The sequence below is a fragment of the Triplophysa dalaica genome, chromosome 4 (assembly GCF_015846415.1).
Source record: "Triplophysa dalaica isolate WHDGS20190420 chromosome 4, ASM1584641v1, whole genome shotgun sequence".
Lineage (NCBI taxonomy): Eukaryota > Metazoa > Chordata > Actinopteri > Cypriniformes > Nemacheilidae > Triplophysa > Triplophysa dalaica.
Genome location: NC_079545.1, coordinates 9356033 through 9376993, shown reverse-complemented (window position 1 = coordinate 9376993; position 20961 = coordinate 9356033). Strand labels below are relative to the sequence as shown.

General features: G+C 38.9%; 2 protein-coding genes across 5 annotated transcripts; one reads left to right on the top strand and one right to left on the bottom strand.

The window, feature by feature from the left end:
* Positions 1-336: 336 nt before the first annotated feature.
* Positions 337-6505, top strand: si:dkey-125i10.3 (mucin-2). 3 transcript variants are annotated; one of them, XM_056746888.1, is made up of 8 exons: positions 337-542; positions 2183-2219; positions 2316-2424; positions 2539-2688; positions 2798-2854; positions 3057-5060; positions 5784-5886; positions 5993-6505. In XM_056746888.1, the coding sequence occupies exons 2-8, from the start codon at positions 2210-2212 to the stop codon at positions 6086-6088; spliced, it is 2529 nt and encodes an 842-aa protein (XP_056602866.1). In that variant the 5' UTR covers positions 337-542; positions 2183-2209; the 3' UTR covers positions 6089-6505. The 3 variants fall into 3 exon arrangements, with proteins under 3 accessions (XP_056602866.1, XP_056602864.1, XP_056602865.1); XM_056746886.1 differs by lacking the exon at positions 337-542 and adding an exon at positions 661-694; XM_056746887.1 differs by lacking the exon at positions 337-542 and adding an exon at positions 1638-1648 and having other exon boundaries at positions 2181-2219.
* A 275-nt stretch (positions 6506-6780) lies between these two features.
* On the bottom strand, positions 6781-13705 carry plp1b (proteolipid protein 1b). Of its 2 annotated transcripts, none has more exons than XM_056746885.1 (7): positions 13598-13705; positions 11389-11575; positions 11155-11311; positions 10899-11073; positions 10389-10462; positions 10238-10303; positions 6781-8510 (listed from the first exon to the last, which is right to left on the bottom strand). In XM_056746885.1, the coding sequence occupies exons 1-7, from the start codon at positions 13599-13601 to the stop codon at positions 8436-8438; spliced, it is 738 nt and encodes a 245-aa protein (XP_056602863.1). In that variant the 5' UTR covers positions 13602-13705; the 3' UTR covers positions 6781-8435. The 2 variants fall into 2 exon arrangements, with proteins under 2 accessions (XP_056602863.1, XP_056602862.1); XM_056746884.1 differs by lacking the exon at positions 13598-13705 and adding an exon at positions 12146-12443.
* Between the last annotated feature and the right edge of the window lie 7256 nt (positions 13706-20961).

The window sequence follows — 20961 nt, the reverse complement described above, 5'->3', positions numbered from 1 at the left end:
ACAGCACTGGAATTTAAGACGGATGAAAATAGCTGACAGTTCAAATAGTTTTTGCATAATAGTTAAGAATCTGGATTGACACCAGAGGTTTCGGTAGCTGTCTTGATGTTATCCAACTGGAGATTCACATCCTGTAGATAACAATCCTGTTTTATTATTAACATGCACTCAAGCATCAACCATAACATCAGTGTACCTAAAGTCCACTTTTACGTGACAAAAATGATTTTTTTCTACCTCGAGCGTTTTTTTATTTTCCCAAAGTGCCACCAGCTGTGAGCACGTGTTTGTTTTGATGTCTGCTGACAGAGACATTTATTCCTACTCTTCCTACATGACTACATCACATCGGCAAACATGCAACACATTTATTTTGCGAACAGAGGGATTCTGTACCTGAAACAGTATATAAAACCTGCGCATGTGATCACCAAATCTTGGTTAACCCCTTTTTTCCTCGTTTTGTCATTTCTTCAAACGGAGTAGCCTACAGAAAACCATGATCTTGAACTACAGACTAACATCAAGGAACTAATTCAAAGGTGTGTTCATTTGTTTTACGGTGGGTGGGTATGTGTGTGTGTGTGGGGGGGGGGGGGTATTGCATGGGAGGTGTGATTGTTGTGTGCATATAAATATCTTTTGGATGCTGTCAAAGAAGTCACAGACTGAGCTGAACAGATTTCACACACAGGTAAGAACTATTCAGTTACCAGATTTATGTTACATGGATTTTACAGTAGCAGGGATGTGCAGTATTGAACACATTTGAGTTTCTTTCGTCTGGGTTTGAATTGCATTACAGGGGTTCTTCCTTTCACTGTGATCAATGACAATTCCTCAAAACAAACCATTAAGATCATTTCACTATTCTGGGAAGTGCGGAGGAAATCCGGCCATTATGTTAAGGACTTTACAGATACGTGATGTTGTGCTGTTTGATCTTAGAATTATTTGTGTGTATGTCGCCCAGGTTTTGTTTACATTGTCCCCGTAAGAATATGACATGGCATGACTCACTGTAAATATAATAAATACTCTTCAAATGAAGAATATTTTGTAGGTGTCAAAGGAAATGTCTCCACCATGAAAATGTGGAATAAATTAGTATATCTGTAGGTTTGGCAATGAAATTGCAAATTCAAACAAACATGCAACTCTAGAACGAATATCTACAATAAATGGCATAGAAGTGATTCACATTATTAGAATTGCTAGTAATTTAGTAAGTCGGTTTTGCTTTAAATCTAATAATGTCAATATGTTATATTTATAGGTAGCTTATGAGAGTGATGGGTACAATATATTTTTTTCTGCCTTAAGTTACTTAAGTTTAAGGAATTACTCTTTAACATTTTATCAGGTTGAGCTGCATGTAACTTATAAAAGTTGAAATTGCTTAACACAGACACTGAAATTGAAAGAAGAAATTGAAAAGACCAATTTGATTGTACTTAAAGCAGAATTTTTTCACATTGATTGTACATTAATACTGTAAACATAACAATTTGGCCAGATGACCTCGGGAATAAAGTTTCAAAAGTCTGTCTGTGTGCATCAAACAGACTCTGAAATTTAAATCTCAATAATAGAAAGTGTGTAAAAGTGGAAGAGCTCTGTAATCTTAGTCAAAGCGCATTTCACACACTTATATAAACACACAATATCATCACACAGATGTGTTGCTCCTGTGTTTCATGACCCGTTGAACTGTTCTTCCTTTCTGCCATTGTCTTGAATACTTTTCACAGAGATATTTTTAGCTATTTACAACATTAGAACCACTTAAGCAAAAACCATAAAGAATACCTATTAAAGACATTATTTCAAGTTCCAAACAGTGAGGACAATGCAAAGAATTTTCCTGTGTGACAGCACTTGAGTTTCTGTTGTAGATTAGATGCTAGATAACGCTGACAATGAGGGAAAAAATGTGGTTGGGCTGCATGTTTCTTTGGACCTTGTGGAATGCATTTCTGGGGGTACAAAAGCCTGTTTGTGACAAACTGAACCTGTTCTGAAATACGATTAAATCTATGGTAATTACTGACACCTTGATAAACAGCATAGATGAGGATGTACTCGTGACGCCCACAAGAAAAAAAATTCACACATATAATATATGAAATGTCTATGATCTGAGAAAATAATTTAATTTCATGTACGTATGCTTCCAATATAGATATTGAGACAGAAAGAATAACTCACCATGGCCAATGGTATGCACACACACACACACACACACACACACACACACAAATGCACACATCTTCACAAACAAAAGGACATTCTAACAGGAAATTGTGTGCTTTTAGATGTTGACAGACAGACTGTGTTAAAGATGATAAAGGTACGAAAAAGTTGGAAAAAAGACGGAAGCTGGATTCACAGCTCTCAAGTGGACCAAGATGTGCAACAAACACGGTACGTTTATCCTTATACTGCCATCTACTGGTTTAGCAAGGTAGTATCGATCCGCCCAATGTGTTATTCGCTGTATACAAAATCCCTCTCTTTTGTTCTCTCTCTCTACAACAGTAAGGCTCCAGTAAATTTGTTTTCAGCTGAGGACAGTCCTGTTTCTCTTGCCACCCAGAGCCCTGCCTCTACTAGCCCTCCGTCCACTAGTTTAGATTCAACCACACCTCATCGAAGATCTTATATTCAGTCAGCTATACAAAAATTTGAGTAAGAGCTGTTTTATTTATTTTTCCTGTGTGTGATTCTATATATTCCTTACTTTTGATTTCATATGTTACCTTCTTCCATCTAATAACTCAACTATGTTCCTCCTTAGAGCTTTAGGCTCAACTGAAAACCCACCTGTCAAGAGTAAAACCTACCAGGACAAAAGGTATGAAATTTATCTTTTTATAGCACAATCCCTTTAAAAAAACAAGTTACCCTTAATTTCCTCATGTGGAAATTGGACATAAAGAAGAATTATTGGAAGCTCTTACTGTATATGTGCAAATATTCGGCTTAACTGGCATCTAACATTTCATTACGTATATGCATATATTGTATTTTTAATAATTTTTCTGCATGTGTTTCAGTACACATGCAGATGAAGCACAGAAGACACCTGAAGAGAAAGATGTCACACCAGTAGAAAAAGGAGTGGATACACCGGCAGTCACTGCGTTAAATGAAACGAAGACAACTTCAGATATTCCCGAAGAGGAAAAACTTGAAACATTTAAAGCTGCATCTGTAGAGAAAACAGTTGAAATACTTGCTGGCGCACCTGTAGAGGACACATTGGAGACATCTAAATGTACACTTGTAGAGAAAAGAGTAGAAACATCTGCAAAGGAAGCACTGGAGATGGTTTTGGTCCCATCTGTACATGAAGGAGTGAAGGCATCTTCAGATATTTCAGTTAAGCAAGAAATGAAAACACTGGAAACACCTTCAGTCACACCTGTAGAGAAAGCACTAGAAACACCTGTAGAAACACATGTAAAGAAAGCACTAGAAGCACCTGCAGGCACACCTGTAGAGAAAGCACTTGAGACACCTGCAGTCACATCTGTAAAGAAAGCACTAGAAACACCTGTAGAAAAACCTGTGGAGAAAGCACTTGAGACACCTGCAGTCACACCTGTAAAGAAAGCACTAGAAACACCTGTAGAAAAACCTGTGGAGAAAGCACTTGAGACACCTGCAGTCACACCTGTAAAGAAAGCACTAGAAACACCTGTAGAAACACCTGTAAAGAAAGCACTGGAAACACCAACAGGCACACCTGTAGAGAAAGCAGTCGAAACACCTACAGTGACACCTGTGAAGAATGCACTGGAAACACTGGTAGAAACACCTGTAAAGAAAGCAGTGGAAACACAGACAGACACACCTGTAAAGAAAGCACTGGAAACACCTGAAGAAACACCTGTAAAGAAAGTTCTGGAAACACCTGCAGGCACGCATGTAGAAAAAGCAGTGGAAACACATGCAGACACACCTGTAGAGAAAGCACTGGAACCACCTGCAGTCACACCTGTAAAGAAAGCAGTGGAAACACAGACAGACACACCTGTAAAGAAAGCACTGGAAACACCTGAAGAAACACCTGTAAAGAAAGTTCTGGAAACACCTGCAGCCACGCATGTAGAAAAAGCAGTGGAAGTACATGCAGACACCACTGTAGAGAAAGCACTGGAACCACCTGCAGACACACCTGTAAAGAAAGCCGTGGAAACACCTGCAGACACTCCTGAAGAGAAAGCACTGGAAACACATGCAGTCACACCTGTAAAGAAAGCAGTGGAAACACCTGCAGACACACATGTAGAGAAAGCACTGGAAACTTCTGCAGTCACACCTGTAAAGAAAGCACTAGAAACACCTGTAAAGAAAGTGGTGGAAACACCTGTAGGCACACCTGTAGAGAAAGCACTGGAAACACCTGCAGCCACACCTGTAGAGAAAGCAGTGGAAACACCTGCAGGCACACCTGTAGAGAAAGCAGTAGAAACACCTGCAGGCACACCTGTAGAGAAAGCAGTGGAAACACCTGCAGGCACACCTGTAGAGAAAGCACTGGAAACACCTGCAGCCACACCTGTAGAGAAAGCAGTGGAAACACCTGCAGGCACACCTGTAGAGAAAGCACTGGAAACACCTGCAGCCACACCTGTAGAGAAAGCAGTAGAAACACCTGCAGGCACACCTGTAGAGAAAGCAGTGGAAACACCTGCAGGCACACCTGTAGAGAAAGCATTGGAAACACCTGCAGCCACACCTGTAGAGAAAGCACTGGAAACACATGCAGAAACACCTGTAAAGAAAGCACTGGAAACTACTGCAGCCACACCTGTAGAGAAAGCACTGGAGACAACTGCAGCAACACCTGTAGAGAAAGCACTGGAAACACATGGAGAAACACCTGTAAAGAAAGCACTGGAAACACCTGCAGCCACACCTGAAGAGAAAGCAGTGGAAACACCTGTAGAAACACCTGTAGAGAAAGCAGTGGAAACACCTGCAGAAGTGGAGACGTGTCTTGTCTCGTGTGTACATGAATCGTTGAACGTATCTTTAAGTGAAACTCGATTGAGGTAAGTTACTCATCTGTAAAGAAACAGATGAGTACTCATGTAATGCTCACATGAGTTCTGTGGAGTTCCTTCTCTGCAAATAAATCTTAAATTCACTGTTAATGTAGCAGTTCACCCCAAACTGAAAATTGCACTCTAAAAAAATATGGTGATTTTACCTGAAACAATTTACACTTAAAAAAGTCATAAAAAATTTCAACGGTTAAATCAATGAAATATAAACTATTTAAATTGTATAAATGCAAATAAAAATGAATTAAATGTGAGTAACTTAAATAATTATATTATAATTCACCAAAATGTATGATTAAAATATAATGTATTAATTAAATAAACTTAATAAACTTAATTAATATATGTAATTTTTAGATATATTAACACATTTAAAAAAACAAAAATTATTATTATTAATATGTCTCAATGCAGAATTCAGTAAAACATTTTTAAAGATTTTTATTTGTATAAAGAGTGTCTGTTTTTGTTAAGAGTGTCTTATTATTTATTCACTCTCATGCCATCCAAAACTTCCCTTCAGCTGAACACAAACCATATTTTTTATTGAATGATCTATTACTCTGTCTGTGTATAGGTCCCAGCTTGTTAAAGCTCTAAAAATGAACCTCTCTCTGTAAGAACGCAAGCTTTTAAAGATACAGTACAAGTCTGAGAGCAACACCCTCTCTCTTTCTTATTCTGTCTCTCTCTCTTTCTCTCTCTCTTCAGTGTGAAAGACAAGCCTATGTGTTGCTTCTGCCACCAAACCATAGATGGGAATGTGAAAATTACCATTGACAATGATGAAACTTGCCATCCAGAATGTTTCAAGGTTCACATCTTCAGTTTCATCCTCTGTAGATTGTCTTTCTCCACATACAGTAAATGATGCGCTGCAGTGTGAACATTAATGCTTTGTGTTTGTATGTGTTTTACAGTGTGACCATTGCAAAACGCCTCTGGGTGATTTATTGTGCACCATGTACAACCATTGTGGAAAAGTCATCTGCCAGAGATGCTTTGGGGATGTCTAGATTAGATAATACATCTCCAAGGCAACCGACCCATCACCACAACCAGTCACGGATGTAGACATGACAATCAAGCACTCCTCTCACATCACTACTGAGTTTGAAAATACAGTACAAAAGTTTAAAATAATAGATTCACTCTTCAGTAAAAATTGCTGTCATAGGGGTATTTTGCGTATAAATATAATATAGTGTACTACATATGTTTATCATTGTGTGTATTTAATGTCCCTGTCTTGTAAACAGATTTGCTAAATATTTCTTATCTTTTATAGTTTACAATTTCACTTTCTCTTAAATGTGAACGCTGACATGTGAAATGAAGTAAATAGACAGATTTCACACCGCTCCCATGTTGAAATCGAAAGCATTTTAAAGATGATAACATGACTCACATTGAAATTAAACATTTGAACAATGTTCTGTTGTGTGATAACCGTGGTATTAGCGAAAAATTGATGCTTCATGTCATTACCACCTCAGGGTGTGCATTAACTTTCGACTAATTGAACGTCCCCTCGGAAACTTACAAGTGTACACTAAATGACCAAACGTTGGCGACCACGAGTTGTAACTTACTCTCCAAATTGCGGCGAAAGATATAAAGTGGGAGGAGTTGGATCTGGATCCAACCACGCCCCCTTGTGTTCTGCAGTGAGGACCATCTCAATGAAGAGACCAAACACACATTCCGCTTTTATTAAATTAAATGAAAGTTTATTGCATGAGTTTCACTGAAAGTCAACACACAATTTTATGTAAACTCAATTCTATTAGAATTCTGCAGAATTTAATAATCATTTCCCTTAATTTATTAGATTAACATCTTCAGATCACTTTTAGTTCTTTGAAGTGAGCCAGAATAATAAAAACATGATTAGTTTCTTTGATCGAGCACCATCATTGATCGGGTTCAGTTTACTGCCAGATACAGTTAGTTATAAAAACACACACTTATTCACAGCCGTCCACAATCATACATACCAACCCAGTCTCACGACAGTTCGTGGCAAAGATACGACATTTGGAATATATTAATGCGTGATCCTGGACACGAATATCCCCATTTTTCCTGTCAGTGAGCACGACACAGTTTCAATACACAGACTGATATCAAAATAAGTCGTACATATTTTAGTATGTGGCAAACCAACAACTTACTTCACCCCAAACCCTGAAGTCACAACCGCTAAGGCTAAATTTTGCTAAAAACGCGAGTGTCACGAGGTGGCAAAACAACTATAAATGGCTCCCCTAATCCCGCCCCTAAACCTAACGTCACATGGGAAACACCTAAGTAAAAACATACCAATGAGATCTAAGGAAATAGGAATTCAACGAATGAGCCACCTTTTGAAATAGATATGAATTCCCATGTGATTGCGTTGATATATATTTCAACACATGAAAGATACCTTGTTTTAAATAAATTCGATTGAAAGTCGTGCTGGGTGACACAAAGAAGTCATCCTGACTGACACGAAAAAGTGGGAAATTTGTGTCATTAAACACAAATTCATAGATAACAGTTTGCGAGACATGGTTTGACATTGACACTAAAATACTGAACCCAGACTTACAGGTCACTGCTTGTTACAGCGCTGTATCTTTATGTGTCTCCGAATATAAACCCATTTCATATGTCCAATGTCTGAGGAGACATTGTGTCTCTCACACCACAGAATGAAGGAGATAACATGAAGTCCTGGTAAAACTGCAAGGCATTAATATGATCAAAAAGCTACATACTATCCTTAAAACAAACCTATGACCGTGAGAGAAAGAGCAGAGCAGTTGTTCGCGCAAGATGTGTTCTGCCGTTTTTAAGCGTTTGTTGCTTCTAGCGATTACGCGCAGCGTTTGCTGCATCAAAATCAAAATAAGGTCCCCGTTATTTCATGGTTTGTATTAGTTGTGGGTGGGCAATACCTCTAAAAACCAATCAGATAACCTCCCCACCGTATCAACCAATCAGAAGCAGGGGAGTCAAATCTCACGGCAAGTCGAACGAGTTTGACGTTAAAACGCACTCGTTTGGCTACTTATAAAAAACAGAAGAACGAACCTTGCGCGAGTGTCTGCGTATGTGTAAAACAGAAAGACAGAAATACAGAGGCTAGATTCCACTCCTCCAGAGATCTACAGTACATTAATTTGTGGTGTTAAATGTAGTGCGTCGATGGATTGTTATTTTCTTTGATCGATATTCTGCAGTGTAGGTTTGAAACCAGGGGTGAATCTGTAGACAGAACTCTGCAGGGGTATCATGGAGCTCCTTGGGTTTCCTCACTGGCCACCATGACCACAGAAATGGAGTCGTTTGGAAAGACACCGAAAAAACGATCTAAACCTAGCAACGGATGCCCTTCCTTCCAAGAAACCTTAGAACAGCATAGTTGTAGGTAGTGGCAACCACATAGAGGAACTAAAGCACGAGAAAAGAAACAAAAGAAACTCAGTAAACAAGATATACACCAGTATTCATTGCTTGAGTGTCCAAATACTCTGTAGATTACATGTATGTCATACATATTATTTTTACATGTTTATATAAATGTATGCGTGTGATAAGTTTTTGTCCACAAAATTTGTTTGGCTGGAATCGCCCTATCATCTGTGTTCTAGATAAGAAGAGCATGAGAAATGTTCAGGAAAAGGGAGTCAGTCAGTTGAGTGGTCAGTTACTGATGCTAGCAGTAGGGTAAACCAGCAGTGATAAATCTAAACATCCACCGGCTGTACTTCCGTACTGAACTTCACAATTTTTGGCAACGGCACTCACAGAGTTTGCCCTCTGACTTCACAGAATTCTGTCAAAATACATCCATTCATATTTTCAACACAATCTCATATAATTTCATTACTATTTAAAGGAGCAACGTGGGATTTTTAGAAGGATCTATTGACAGAAATGGAATATAATATACAAAACTATTTCTTCAGAGGTGTATAAAGACCTTGCGTAATAACCGTTATGCTTGTATTACCTCAGAATAAACTATTTCTTACTACATACAGAGCAGGCCTATACATTCGAATGTGCGCCATGTTTTGTACAGTAGCCCTAAACGGACAAACAACTCTACAAAGTGTGTTGCTCTCCCTCTATCCTGCGGTACATTATTTTATCCAAAGTGACTAACCTTGAATTATCCTATATATGTTTTTTGTTTCTAAGTATATGCAATCCCCTGGGATCCAGCCCATGACCTTGGCATTGCTAGGACCATGCTCTAACCTTTGGGCTACAGGAGAGCACGTTTTTGTTACAGGAAATGGGACGTAGTCTGGTTGTCCCCGACTTTACAAAGGGGGGAAAAACATCTACTAACTTACTCCTAACTGCTATCTTGCAGTCAGATCAAACGTATGTAACAGCGTTGCTTATATACTGTTAGCTAGTTCTGCCCTCAAACGTGCTGTGCAATGGAAGTAATAATAATAATAATGCAACAAATGAATAAGTACACTGGTTCCAGATAGACAATGACACTCCAAACTGCTCCGTTACACAGTTAATATAACAGTAACAACAACAACATATCTTGGTTCTAAAATGTTACATACATACTGATCCGAATCAAAGCAACCTCATGGGGGGTGATTTTTAGAAGATCTTTCTCTCCAATTTCTCTTTGCTGGAAAGTATATTCATAGGTCTCAACGTGTCTCTGCTGGAAGGTCTTTATAATATTACCGTAGGTCCTGTAGTTAATCCTTCTTTTTATACTTAAGTTCCGAAAACCTTTTATTTCAGGTAATAAATAAGACATCGCTTTTTCTACAGTCATTCTAATGCCCGCATGATCTCTGTGTTTGGACTGAGAAATTGGTTGCAATTCTCATTCTCACCGCTAGTGGCCACTATAAATCCCACTCTAGACCTTTAACAAGGTGGCTAATTTCTATGATCTTATTCTTAACATTTGATCTGATCTGCTATCTCATCAGTTACGGTTAGGTTTAGAGGCGGGGCTTTGTTTAGCTTTTTTGTATTTTCAATTCAATTATATGAAAACTTGTCAGTATAATTGTTAATAATTATCTGAGCCACAACACGACATGACTGCTTCTTATAAGATTTAGGTTTCTGATTGAATGACTAGACTTAGTGTGTTAAATGTCAGAGGTGAACAATGGAAGATCACTGACCAGAGCGAAAAGAGTGATCCCAGCTCCAACAAACGCACAGATGTAAAGGTCGTAGGTCACGTAGAACTAGAAAGATAAACAAAAATGTAAGTAATAGGGTCTTGAAACTCTTGAAACTAGAGTCTTGCTTGCATTCATGTGTGTATCTAACCTCTGCTGTTTTGCAGATGTTAGCTAGTGTAGTTCCACAAACAACACCTGGCACAGCATTCCAGGGAAGGAACCCTTCACAAAACAGAACACATGCATTACAAAAATGCATTACTGCTCTAAAGTTTAAAGTATAGTTTTTTTTCACATTTTAGGATAATAATAACTCCATTAAAACTATAGAATAAAACAAGCTATGGGAATTATATACTAAAATATTAAAAAGTAAAGCAAATGTTATATTTTTGCATATTCAATGTAGCTATACTTGGCCTAGAATTGGAAAATATTTACTTTTTATTACACACGTTTAAAAAAACTACTTTTTAAGTCTCATCCTGTGATGTTTTTTAAACAGTACTAGAGTCTCTTTCTGGCTTGAAATGACATTTTTGTATTGTAATGAATATGATTACTAATTTCAAACATCCAGACATACAGTATGCTCTTAGAAACTTGAAATAACCCAAACTTTTAAACAGTACAATAAGACACGAAGACACAGACGTACCGTACTGCCGTGCATCTATGCAGACCCTTGAATGCTGGTTGAAGAGGGTTGTTTCAGACAGAATGTTAACCTTGTGACAGGAACTTTCCATGTTATAAAGAAAGAAGACAGGAATGGCCGTAAAGCCAAAGATGGCCAACCAGATTGCGGCAAGCACGTATGTCAGAACAATTAACTGGAAAAGAGAAATCAGCCAATCATGTTATAGCAACAACACACTTGATTCCAAACTTACAAACTCTGCACACGTACTTACTGTCAGGCTGACACAGCGCCCAAAGCTGGTGCTCTTAAACTCTCCAAAGGTCTGTTTTACGGCACTGGTGGTGTAAAAACCTTCGGCCAACAGCAACAGTCCATACAGGAAGAAGAAGGAGGCCAGACCGTAGATCACATATTGAAAGTATTTTATACTGAAACACACAATACAAAAGAGTGACGCAAATCTATAGGTCACATTGAATGGGACGAAATAAAGAGAATCACTTACAAATCAGCCAGCCCCGTGAAATCCTGGAGCTCTCTTGCAAAGTACAGCTCTACCAATTTATATGTGTGAGAGAGCGCCTCGTGGCCTCCCCCACAGAAGAGGGCCACTCCGGTGTAGCAGAGCAGGGTGGCCAGGAGGCTGGTGTAGGGCACAGCGCCCAGGCAGCGGATGCAGCTGTCATAGCAACCTGTGGGTGAGTAATATATGAACACAACCGCTGCGCATACTGCACACACAATGCACAGGCACATTTATAAGCAATGCACCCTCTCACCTCTGGACAGTCTTAATTATGTTCAGACATACATTGTCAAATAGAGGTGACACAAACACACATGGCCTACGTGGCCCAAATCATTCAACTAACATACTTGTCATGTAAGTGGCCTAAAATGTACTTTTAAGTACATGCACACACACAAAACGCTTTACAAATAAATGTGTTAGTCTCGCAAGGAACCCAAATGCAGAGAAAATGAACGCGGGCGATTCCAAAGCCCTTCTTAAAAGGACCAAAAATGAAAACACACTCCTATGGAAATTAGGAAAAAACGCTGTGCCTTATATGCAAGACATCTGAACAGTTAAACAGACAAAACAAATGCGTCAATAAAATAAAATCAATACTTCTTTCTTTTTAAACTGAAGCAACTTAACAGAAGCCAAAAAACAATAAGCTCCAAAAGGTTCCCAGCGATCCCTTAATGTATGTGATGGGAAGCGTGGTGGAGATGATCAGATGAAGATCTCAGATCACCTAGCGCTTTACACAACCACGGCTGTTTCACTGGAAACATCGACGCCACTGAGCTGAACCCAAGCAAAGAGAGTTGTGCAAACGCCGCAGAGAGCCTTTTGCTTTGCCGTGATATCTAAATGCGGGGAGGTAAATTCCTTCTGTTTCTTCAGATACACTCTACTGTTCACCTCAAGGAAGAAAAAAACTCATCGCTTAAGCTGCTTCGCTTCTCTTTCTCTCTCTCTCTCTCTCTCTCCCTCCCTCTTCTTCCCCCCTCACTCTTTCTGGAGTAGGCTCGTATCAGGGTGAGAGAGGGTTTGTGTGTGAGTGTTTGAGGTTTTGTGGTCAGAAAAAGAATCACTTGTGAGCGTTATAATGGCTTTTGTTTTAACAACAAAAACAATCATTGTGAACAATCAGGCGCACGCGCGCTCACCGGTGTAGTGCGTCATTGCGTTTTCTCCTGTGGCGGCACAGACAGACACACACTGACACCACTGCAGTGTTTTACTCGGGGGCAGGGTCACGGCAGGTCATACAAATTCAAAACAACTTTTGTTTTTAATCTTTTCGTTCAAAGTGCCGACACTGATAATAATTTTAATACTATTGTATAAGGTACTGCGGTTTTTCTTTGCCACACTCTTTTCAGACCTTGGATTGTTTTTTTTTCTAAACTTTTGACCAACTTATTTGAAATAGCAATTTAGCGAATTTGAACCGAACAGACACTTGGTCTGAAGATATTTCAGTGCATTTGATGATTTAAAGACACATTTTAAGAAATTTAGAACCCTAAAAATAAATCTGGAGCATAAATGTTCAATGTATGTTTTTTGTGAATTCCTTTAGATTAAAGCATCTTCAGAATAAATGAAATATAAATGCAACTGGGTTTAAACGCATGAGAAACAGCAATTCAGATATGCATTCTACTGTAAGACATTCAAACATGATTCTGCTGAAGGTTGATAAGAAAATCTCTCTATTGTATTTTAGTCCGTCAAATAATATAGGGCATGTAAATATATACATAACTTCATACAATCACAATAAACATCTGTCTGTTATCAAACCGGCATTGTGCTGTAGAAGAGTGACACGAAGGAAAGAAGAAAAAGGAGAGAACAAATTGACCTAAAGACCCGATGTGACCTCTGGTTTGAGTCTCTTGAGGTTACTGGTCGTCTCACTCACACCTCTAAAATATCGCAGTAACTCTCAGAGCCAATCACAAGCTGAGCCAGCCTCTGAATTAATCTGTTAGAAAGCATTACAATATTTTTATAACTTCCATCATTACAGGAACATAAGCACCAATTGTCTGACTATAATATATAAAGTAAAAAAAATGAAAACATCTCAATTAGTCCAAAACATATGAAACGCACAAAACTAGCTGATCTATTTCATTTATGCATATCACGGCAGTGGGTTAATATTGGTTCAGGTGAAATCAGGTAAACTTACCCATGTGAATATGTGTATGTGTACCGCGCTCAGTCTCTCTGATGTGCCGTGCAGTTTAATCTCCTTCGATGCTTTTATGATTCTCACTCACTCTATTGTCCCTGAAACAATAAACAAACCCCGCTACTATCTCTCTTTCACACACAGCACACACACACACACACACACACACATCGAGGCAGATCTTAAAGATGCAGCATCCTTTTACACTGCCAAATAAAGTGTTGTAAAAAAGTTTGGGTGTCTCTGAGAGAGAGTGTTTGTGCATGTTTGTGTGTGAAACAAACACTTAATATCTCCATGCATGTGAAAAGATAAACAAACAGGCCAAAACATTAATGCACAGACTCTAGTTAGCTCTCACCTCTGAACTCTTCATGTCCTTTTCCTTAATTCTGACTCTAGTGAACATGAAATGGTTAATGTGTCACATGATTTGAGAGGGCTCATGAGATATGTAGGAATTGGTTAATAGGCACCTGCTCACCTGTTGTGGGTTAGGAGGGTGTGAATGCAAAAAGTAAACTCTTTGTTAACCAACAATGAACATCTTTACTATTTTTGCAACTTGTGTGTGGAGTAATAAATGGAGTATTGGAAAGCTTTCCGTTTTTGGATGATGTCTTTTTTGATGCGTCACAAATAAAGCACTCCCAGTTTAGCCTCTCAGCGGCTTTTTTGAATAGCATGGCGCCACCACATTTAGTCAACAAAGAACCATTTGCAGCGGATATATTGAAACGATCAAAGCCAACTTCGTATCACAGAGTGTAGGACTCTATTGGAAAAGAGGATATTTCGAGGATGGGTGTCCAGAAATTTTCATTCAGTCGGTGAAACCAGTTTGATTGGTTAGATCAAAATCACTTGATGTTAATAATGTTCTTGACCAAAACTTTGAACATGAGAATTGTGATGTGTAGATTGGACAAGGTTGACAACTGTGCAGAATATGCCCCATTTAACACAACTGGCATTGTTTCATTGAGGAGTTGATACTTCGACGGTGGGTGAGTAAAGCTGAACCCACTACTTATGTACAGGTGGTAACACCTCAGAAGTTTAGACAGTCTGTTGTGCGACTAGCTCACGACGGAGTTGCTACACATATGGGTGTGAGAAAAACCTATGAAAAGAACAGCGTAGATTATTTTGGTCTGGAGTAAAACGGGATGTGTGCCAGATTACTGGTAAATCAAATAAAGATTCCTGTGGCCCCTCTTAAACCTATTCCACCTTTCTCAAAACCATATGAATATTTGTTGATCGATTGTGTATGGCCTTTACCTCACTCCAAGACTGGCCTTTACCTCACTCCAAGACTGGCCATTCACATCTACACACTGTTATCAATTTATCCACTCATATCTAGCTGCATAGCCTGTTATTTCTATTACTACAAAGTCTGTTCTTAAGGCATTACCTAACTTTATGTTGACGTTCGGCATTCCCAAAGTTATACAAACTAAAATGGGCTTAACTTTCATGAGTCGACAACTTCCTAAAGTTTTGTAACAATTGAAAATCAGCCATAACATTTCCAGTGCCTATCATCCTCAAAGTCAAGGAGCCCTTGAAAGATTCCATCAGACCTTGAAGTCACTACTTGGGTCACATTGTGTGGAGCTTGCCTCCGATTGGGAGTAGGGCTTGCCTTGATTACCTACAGTTGTGTTCAAAATTATTCAACCCCCCCTGAAATTGATTGTTTTGGTCGGTTTGACATTGATTGTGATCATTCAGTCATCCTGCTTACAATTAAATCAAAGAGGCACGTGTAGGTCAGACAAATATAACATAACATTTATAATGAAATAACCACAAATGTCTTTTCTGAGCTCACATCATTATCAGTTTTATTCAACCCCCAAGTGACATTCAATCTTAGTACTTAGTACAACATCCTTTTACAGTTATAACAGCTTTTAAACGTGAAGCATAGCTTGACACAAGTGTCTTGCAGCGATCTACGGGTATCTTCGCCCATTCATCATGGGCAAAAGCCTCCAGTTCAGTCACATTCTTAGGCTTGCGCACTGCAACTGCTTTCCCTTAAGTCCCACCAGAGGTTCTCAATCGGATTTAAGTCTGGTGACTGCGATGGCCACTTCAAAATGTTCCAGCCTTTAATCTGCAACCATGCTCTAGTGGACTTGGAGGTATGCTTGGCCTTCATTACGCAGGGTGCGCCGTATTGTCTGAGCAGAAACTTCAGTACCCACATCTGACAAATCTTTTCTCAGTTCCTCAGCAGTCACGCGGGGACTTTTCTCCACTCTACGCTTCAGGTAGCGCACAGCAGTCGAAGTCAGCATCTCTTTCTGCCACGACCAGGTAGCGTTTCAACGGCCCTTTGCCTTGAATTTGCGAATGATGCTTCCTATGGTGTCTCTTGGTATGTTTAACATCTTTGCAATCTTCGTATAGCCATTGCCCTTCCTGTGAAGAGTAATCCCCTGTTCTCTTGTCTTCCTGGACCGTTCTCTTGACCTCACCATGTTTGTAACCACACCAGTAAATGTCTAGAAGGAGCTGAGTATCACAGTCATTTTAAAGCTGCCTAATTGGTGCTTATTAGGCTTTATTGCTGCTCCCTGATATCCACAGGTGTTTTCAATACCTGATTGAAAACACTTCAATGAACCTCTGTTCTTCAGAGTGGTAGTCTTTAAGGGGTTGAATAATTATGTCAATGAAGAATTCACAAAAGAAACATTTACTACTGTATTACAAAACTAATTGATGTCATTTTAGTTGCATATGCTTCTTTAAGAAGTCCTTGTAGGATTTCATTCTGAATACAATTACAAATGTACACTAAATTCCCTAAAACCAATTACAGCATTGGGGGTTGAATAATTTTGAACACAATTGTATGGGTGTCAGAGAAGTTACTCAGGAGAGTGTAGGATTCAGTCCTAATGATTTAGTGTTCGGACATTAAGTTTGTGGTCCCCCTGCAATTCTTGCTGACAACTGGAATCCGTCTGAACCCTCACAATATGTACTGGATTACGTCTGTGGTTTCCGGTACAGGGTGTATGAAGCTCGGGCAATTGCTTGGGGAAATTATTCAATAGAAAAGTGGTGTCTCGAAATTTTCAAGTGGGAGACCAAGTGTTGCCGTTGTTCCCTCTTGTAAATCACCCTTTCAAGCTCGTTCTGCAGGACCATTTTCTGTTCTAAAATGTCTTCCTGGTCAGAATTATCTTCTCTAAACTCCACAACATTGCAAAGGAGTATAGGTTTGTCATGTAAATCTCCTGAAACCTTATTTGTCTCCCGCATCTCCTGCTGCGTTACTAACCACTGTGACAGATAACTCTTTACAGTTGAATGAAGAGGTGATCTCCTCTCAGAAAAGTTTTTCCTCCAGTTGGATTGAGAAGATGGTGTTTGTTTTCCTTCCAGGGGTATTGTTGAAGGACGATTGAAAAACTAACTCATCTTTTACCACATCTTACTTCACTTGAGAACAGTGATATCGTACAGTTATTAAAGTCTTTTCCACATTTGTTTTCTGATGTGCCTAGTTGCACCACGTTGATTGAACACGATATTGATGTTGCATATAGGGTGAAACCCATGAAACGCCAACCGTTGAAGAAGGAGTTTACTTATCTGCTAGATAATAATCTGGCTAATAAATTGGCTAGTGCTCCTGTGCATGTTGCACTCGACTTTTCTTAACCCTTCTGTTTAGAAGTAGAAGCCAGCGAGAATGGAGCTGTGGCTGTACTTATCCAGAAGAGTCAGGACGGTATTGAACATCTAATTTGTTACTTTTCTAAAAAGTTTAATGTCCAACAGCAAGTTTAATTACTTGGTGGAGAAAGAAACATTGGCTCTCGTCCTAGGTATCCAACATTTTGAAGTTGATGTGGGGTTGTCCACTGATCCAATTGTTGTTTATACAGACCATAATCCTCCAGCCAAAGGATTATGCGATGGAGTCTAATGTTATAAGTGTATTCTCCGGATATTAAAATTGTACATGGTAGGGGTAATCTTGTTGCTGATGTCCTATCCCAAACACGATGTATGTGTTTTGCTGTTTTTTTTCTCTCCCTACACCTACTATCCTTTTTCCTAGGGCCCAGGAAGCAGAGAACTATGAGCAGGGAAGATTTTTGATGGAGGCTTCGTCTATGACTTCAACCATTTTTTTTATATTACTATGAATATTTTTGTGGGGGGGTGTTACGCCCGCCTGTCGTCCCCTGCTGGCTCTGCTATATAGTGCAGGTGCTGCTGAGACAACAATAATCAAGTGGTTTAAAGGCTGGTCAAGGATAAAAGGCTATGATGTTTTTTAGTCAGGGGCCGACCCTGAAGTGAATCTGGCAGCTATTCCCGGAGCTAAACAGAAGCTCTCACCTGGAGCTCTCCCGCTCTCTCTCAGACATGTGATGTTTTCTCCTGTTCTTTAAAGTTATCTTTTTCGATGAATGTTTTTATTTAAGATCGAATTCACACGCGTGCGGTTTTTGTTTTTTCTCGGCGTCAGTATATATTTGCTTGTAAGTTCTTATCTTGTAAATATAATTGTTGATTTGAGGTATTTGATGGATAAATTAAGTTTCTTTTGTTTTAGACATCTCAAACAGAAAAACAGTGCATCCAACTACTGCTCAAAAATCAAGCTTGTGAGGTAACAGTATTTGTGCACTTGTCAATGAAGTATGCTTAAATCCACTTTGAAATCCACAATTTTCTGTAGATGGGTCAATGACAAATAAGATTTTCAAGAAGAAAAAAAAATATTTGAAGCAAAACAGTTTGAAAATGTATTTTTATGTCCAAAAAAATGTATTGTGTTGATTTATATTGGTTTTACAGCATTTTAGGGAGCATTAATTCATTATTAAACAAGCTTTCTGATTTTGAAATGTCAGGTGGTGCGACCATATATTAATTTAAAATAATATACATTTAATGTATTTAGCACTGAGTATTTTTCCCCTCATATATAAGAAATTTAACATAAAATCATGCCAAAATATTTTATTAAGAATTTTATTGAGAAAATTAACATTTATTTCTCAGTTTTGTTCTCTGTTTGTATGTTCGGACGGTCGCACCACCTGACATTTTTGGTCTTTCAAACACCAAAACTCAAAAAATCTATTGAATTTCAATAAAATGAAAAGGGTTTCTTATAAAGGACATATTGTAGATCCATTTGATATATGACATGTATTTATTCAAATTCTTTTTAGGAAAATAATGAATTTGGACACAAAAAATACATGTCACATCATTGACCCAGATAACACAAGCGCAGATTCAGCGCTGTCTATTCAGTCTGTAAAAGATGCTACATTATCTCAATTTTATACTGAATAATATTTTCTCCACAGAAAAACGTCAAGAATTTTTCCTCACGCCCACCTCTTCGCCTTGGTTGTGCAACCGGGATAAATTCTATGCAGAACATAGGTCGCATTTTATGTCCGGACTAGTTTTACGACCAGGTGGACGTCCAGCTGGTGCAACCGGCTCCTGGAGTTTAAAGCTTGTTGACGGATTAGCTTTTGTGTAGAAAGAAATTACGTTATGTTTATTGAGTTGATTATGTTTGTTTGCTTGTTACTGTGATGTTTTAGTTGGGAGATTTGTTGAATATGTGATTGCTGTTGATTTGATGGATCATACACGAAACATGAATGACGCTAGGGCTGAAAACGTCATTGACGTTACGATGGAGTCTGATAAAAGGGATATTAAAGTCACCGCTAAACCTTGGAGAATCAAAATAGAAAATCTTCAAAAGGAATGAAAAACCGATGTAAATAAGATTATCGGTCTCAAACCAGAAATAAAAACCCTGATACCTGATACCTCACAAGATGCCAATATGCAACATGTTATGGTGATTCCTCTACTTCCAGGAGATGAACAAGAAAAACAGAACGAGTGGTTTCTGAGTAGCATGAAATAGATAAATACTTTCTGATGATGATGTTCAACATTGGTTAAATGATTCAGAAGGATTTCATGAGGATGTTTGTTCTGTGCAATCTCCTGCGCGATCTGTTGCTGGTGCAATTAATGTGCAGTGTTTAAATGCTCAAATGCCAGTTCAAGCGTCATTCATGGTTATAGCAGACAACTTACAAGATGACATCAAACCAAGTGACAGTGTGGCAAATGTGGGAAGTAGAACATCCAAAAATCAGAGTTCATGAAAAGTGGCATCTGTGGCATCCTCTACTTCTTCTGTTCATCTCAAAGCTGAGACTGATTTGGCAGCATGACTGGCACAACAGAAAAAAGAAAGAAATTAAGATAGGTCACACATTCATTTTAGTCTGGGACTAGTCTTTACCCTTGTCTGTGAAACCGGGTCTGAATTATTATTAATACATAAAACAGCCATTGCTCAAAATCTTCCCATTGAATTTTCTCTACAATATCACAAGATCGACTAAGCCACCACCTTGCCCTAAACAAGGGACGCTTGGCTGACCAAGTCGACATCACTTCTTCCATTTATCCGGATCGTTGGCATGTGTTCGGCATAAGCTGCCGCAGAAAAGTTTTTTTTTCGTCTGCCTAACTTCCAGCCTCAGAAACAGGCCTAAACTTCTCATGGATCAAAGATCCCTCACTAGGCCACGCTGCAAGTGTGCTCAGTTTACGGATAACCTTCCTTAAAGATTGGAAAAGCCTATCCTTCTTTCATAACATTCTCTCTCCATATATTCAACTATTCAAGGATGCTGGTTTTGGGGGATTTTTTCCGATGGTTCGCATCTACGTGGCCCCCAGCTATTGGATATACCGCAGTGAGTCACTAAAATCCCCAGCACGGTTCGAGACGTATCCTTTGAATGAAGCAACCGCGCATTACATTAACAAAAGTCGATCCCATTTCCTCGCACTAATGTCTTTCCTAAAATACCTTGTTTGGATCTCAGCCAGTTCTTCATAACGCAAACACACCACTTAACACCAACAAATCACCCATAGCGGAACATCTCTGCCTAAACACTGGGCTGTTTCGAGGAACCCAAACCCCAATGATAAATAAATGGAGAAAAAACTCCAGAATCCAGTCTCAGGCGGGAGGGCAAGGTCTCATCTGACGTGTGACAGCTGCGCTCGTTGACTTTGATTAAAAGTTACTGAGTAAATGTTTAGAAAAAATAAAAGCTTATTAGTTGTGATTAAGAAAAATTTCATTTGTTGAAACTGTTTAGGTCTAATTTGGTCTTATTTTGTGATTGATATCAGAAAGTTCTTGAAGATGGAGTCTTGAGGGCTGGTGACAGGCTCGGTAGGGCATCAATGCCTGTGTAATCTAATCTAAACACCCTGTAATTTGGCCAAAAATGTCCATGTCTCTGATCTGCTTCTGCATC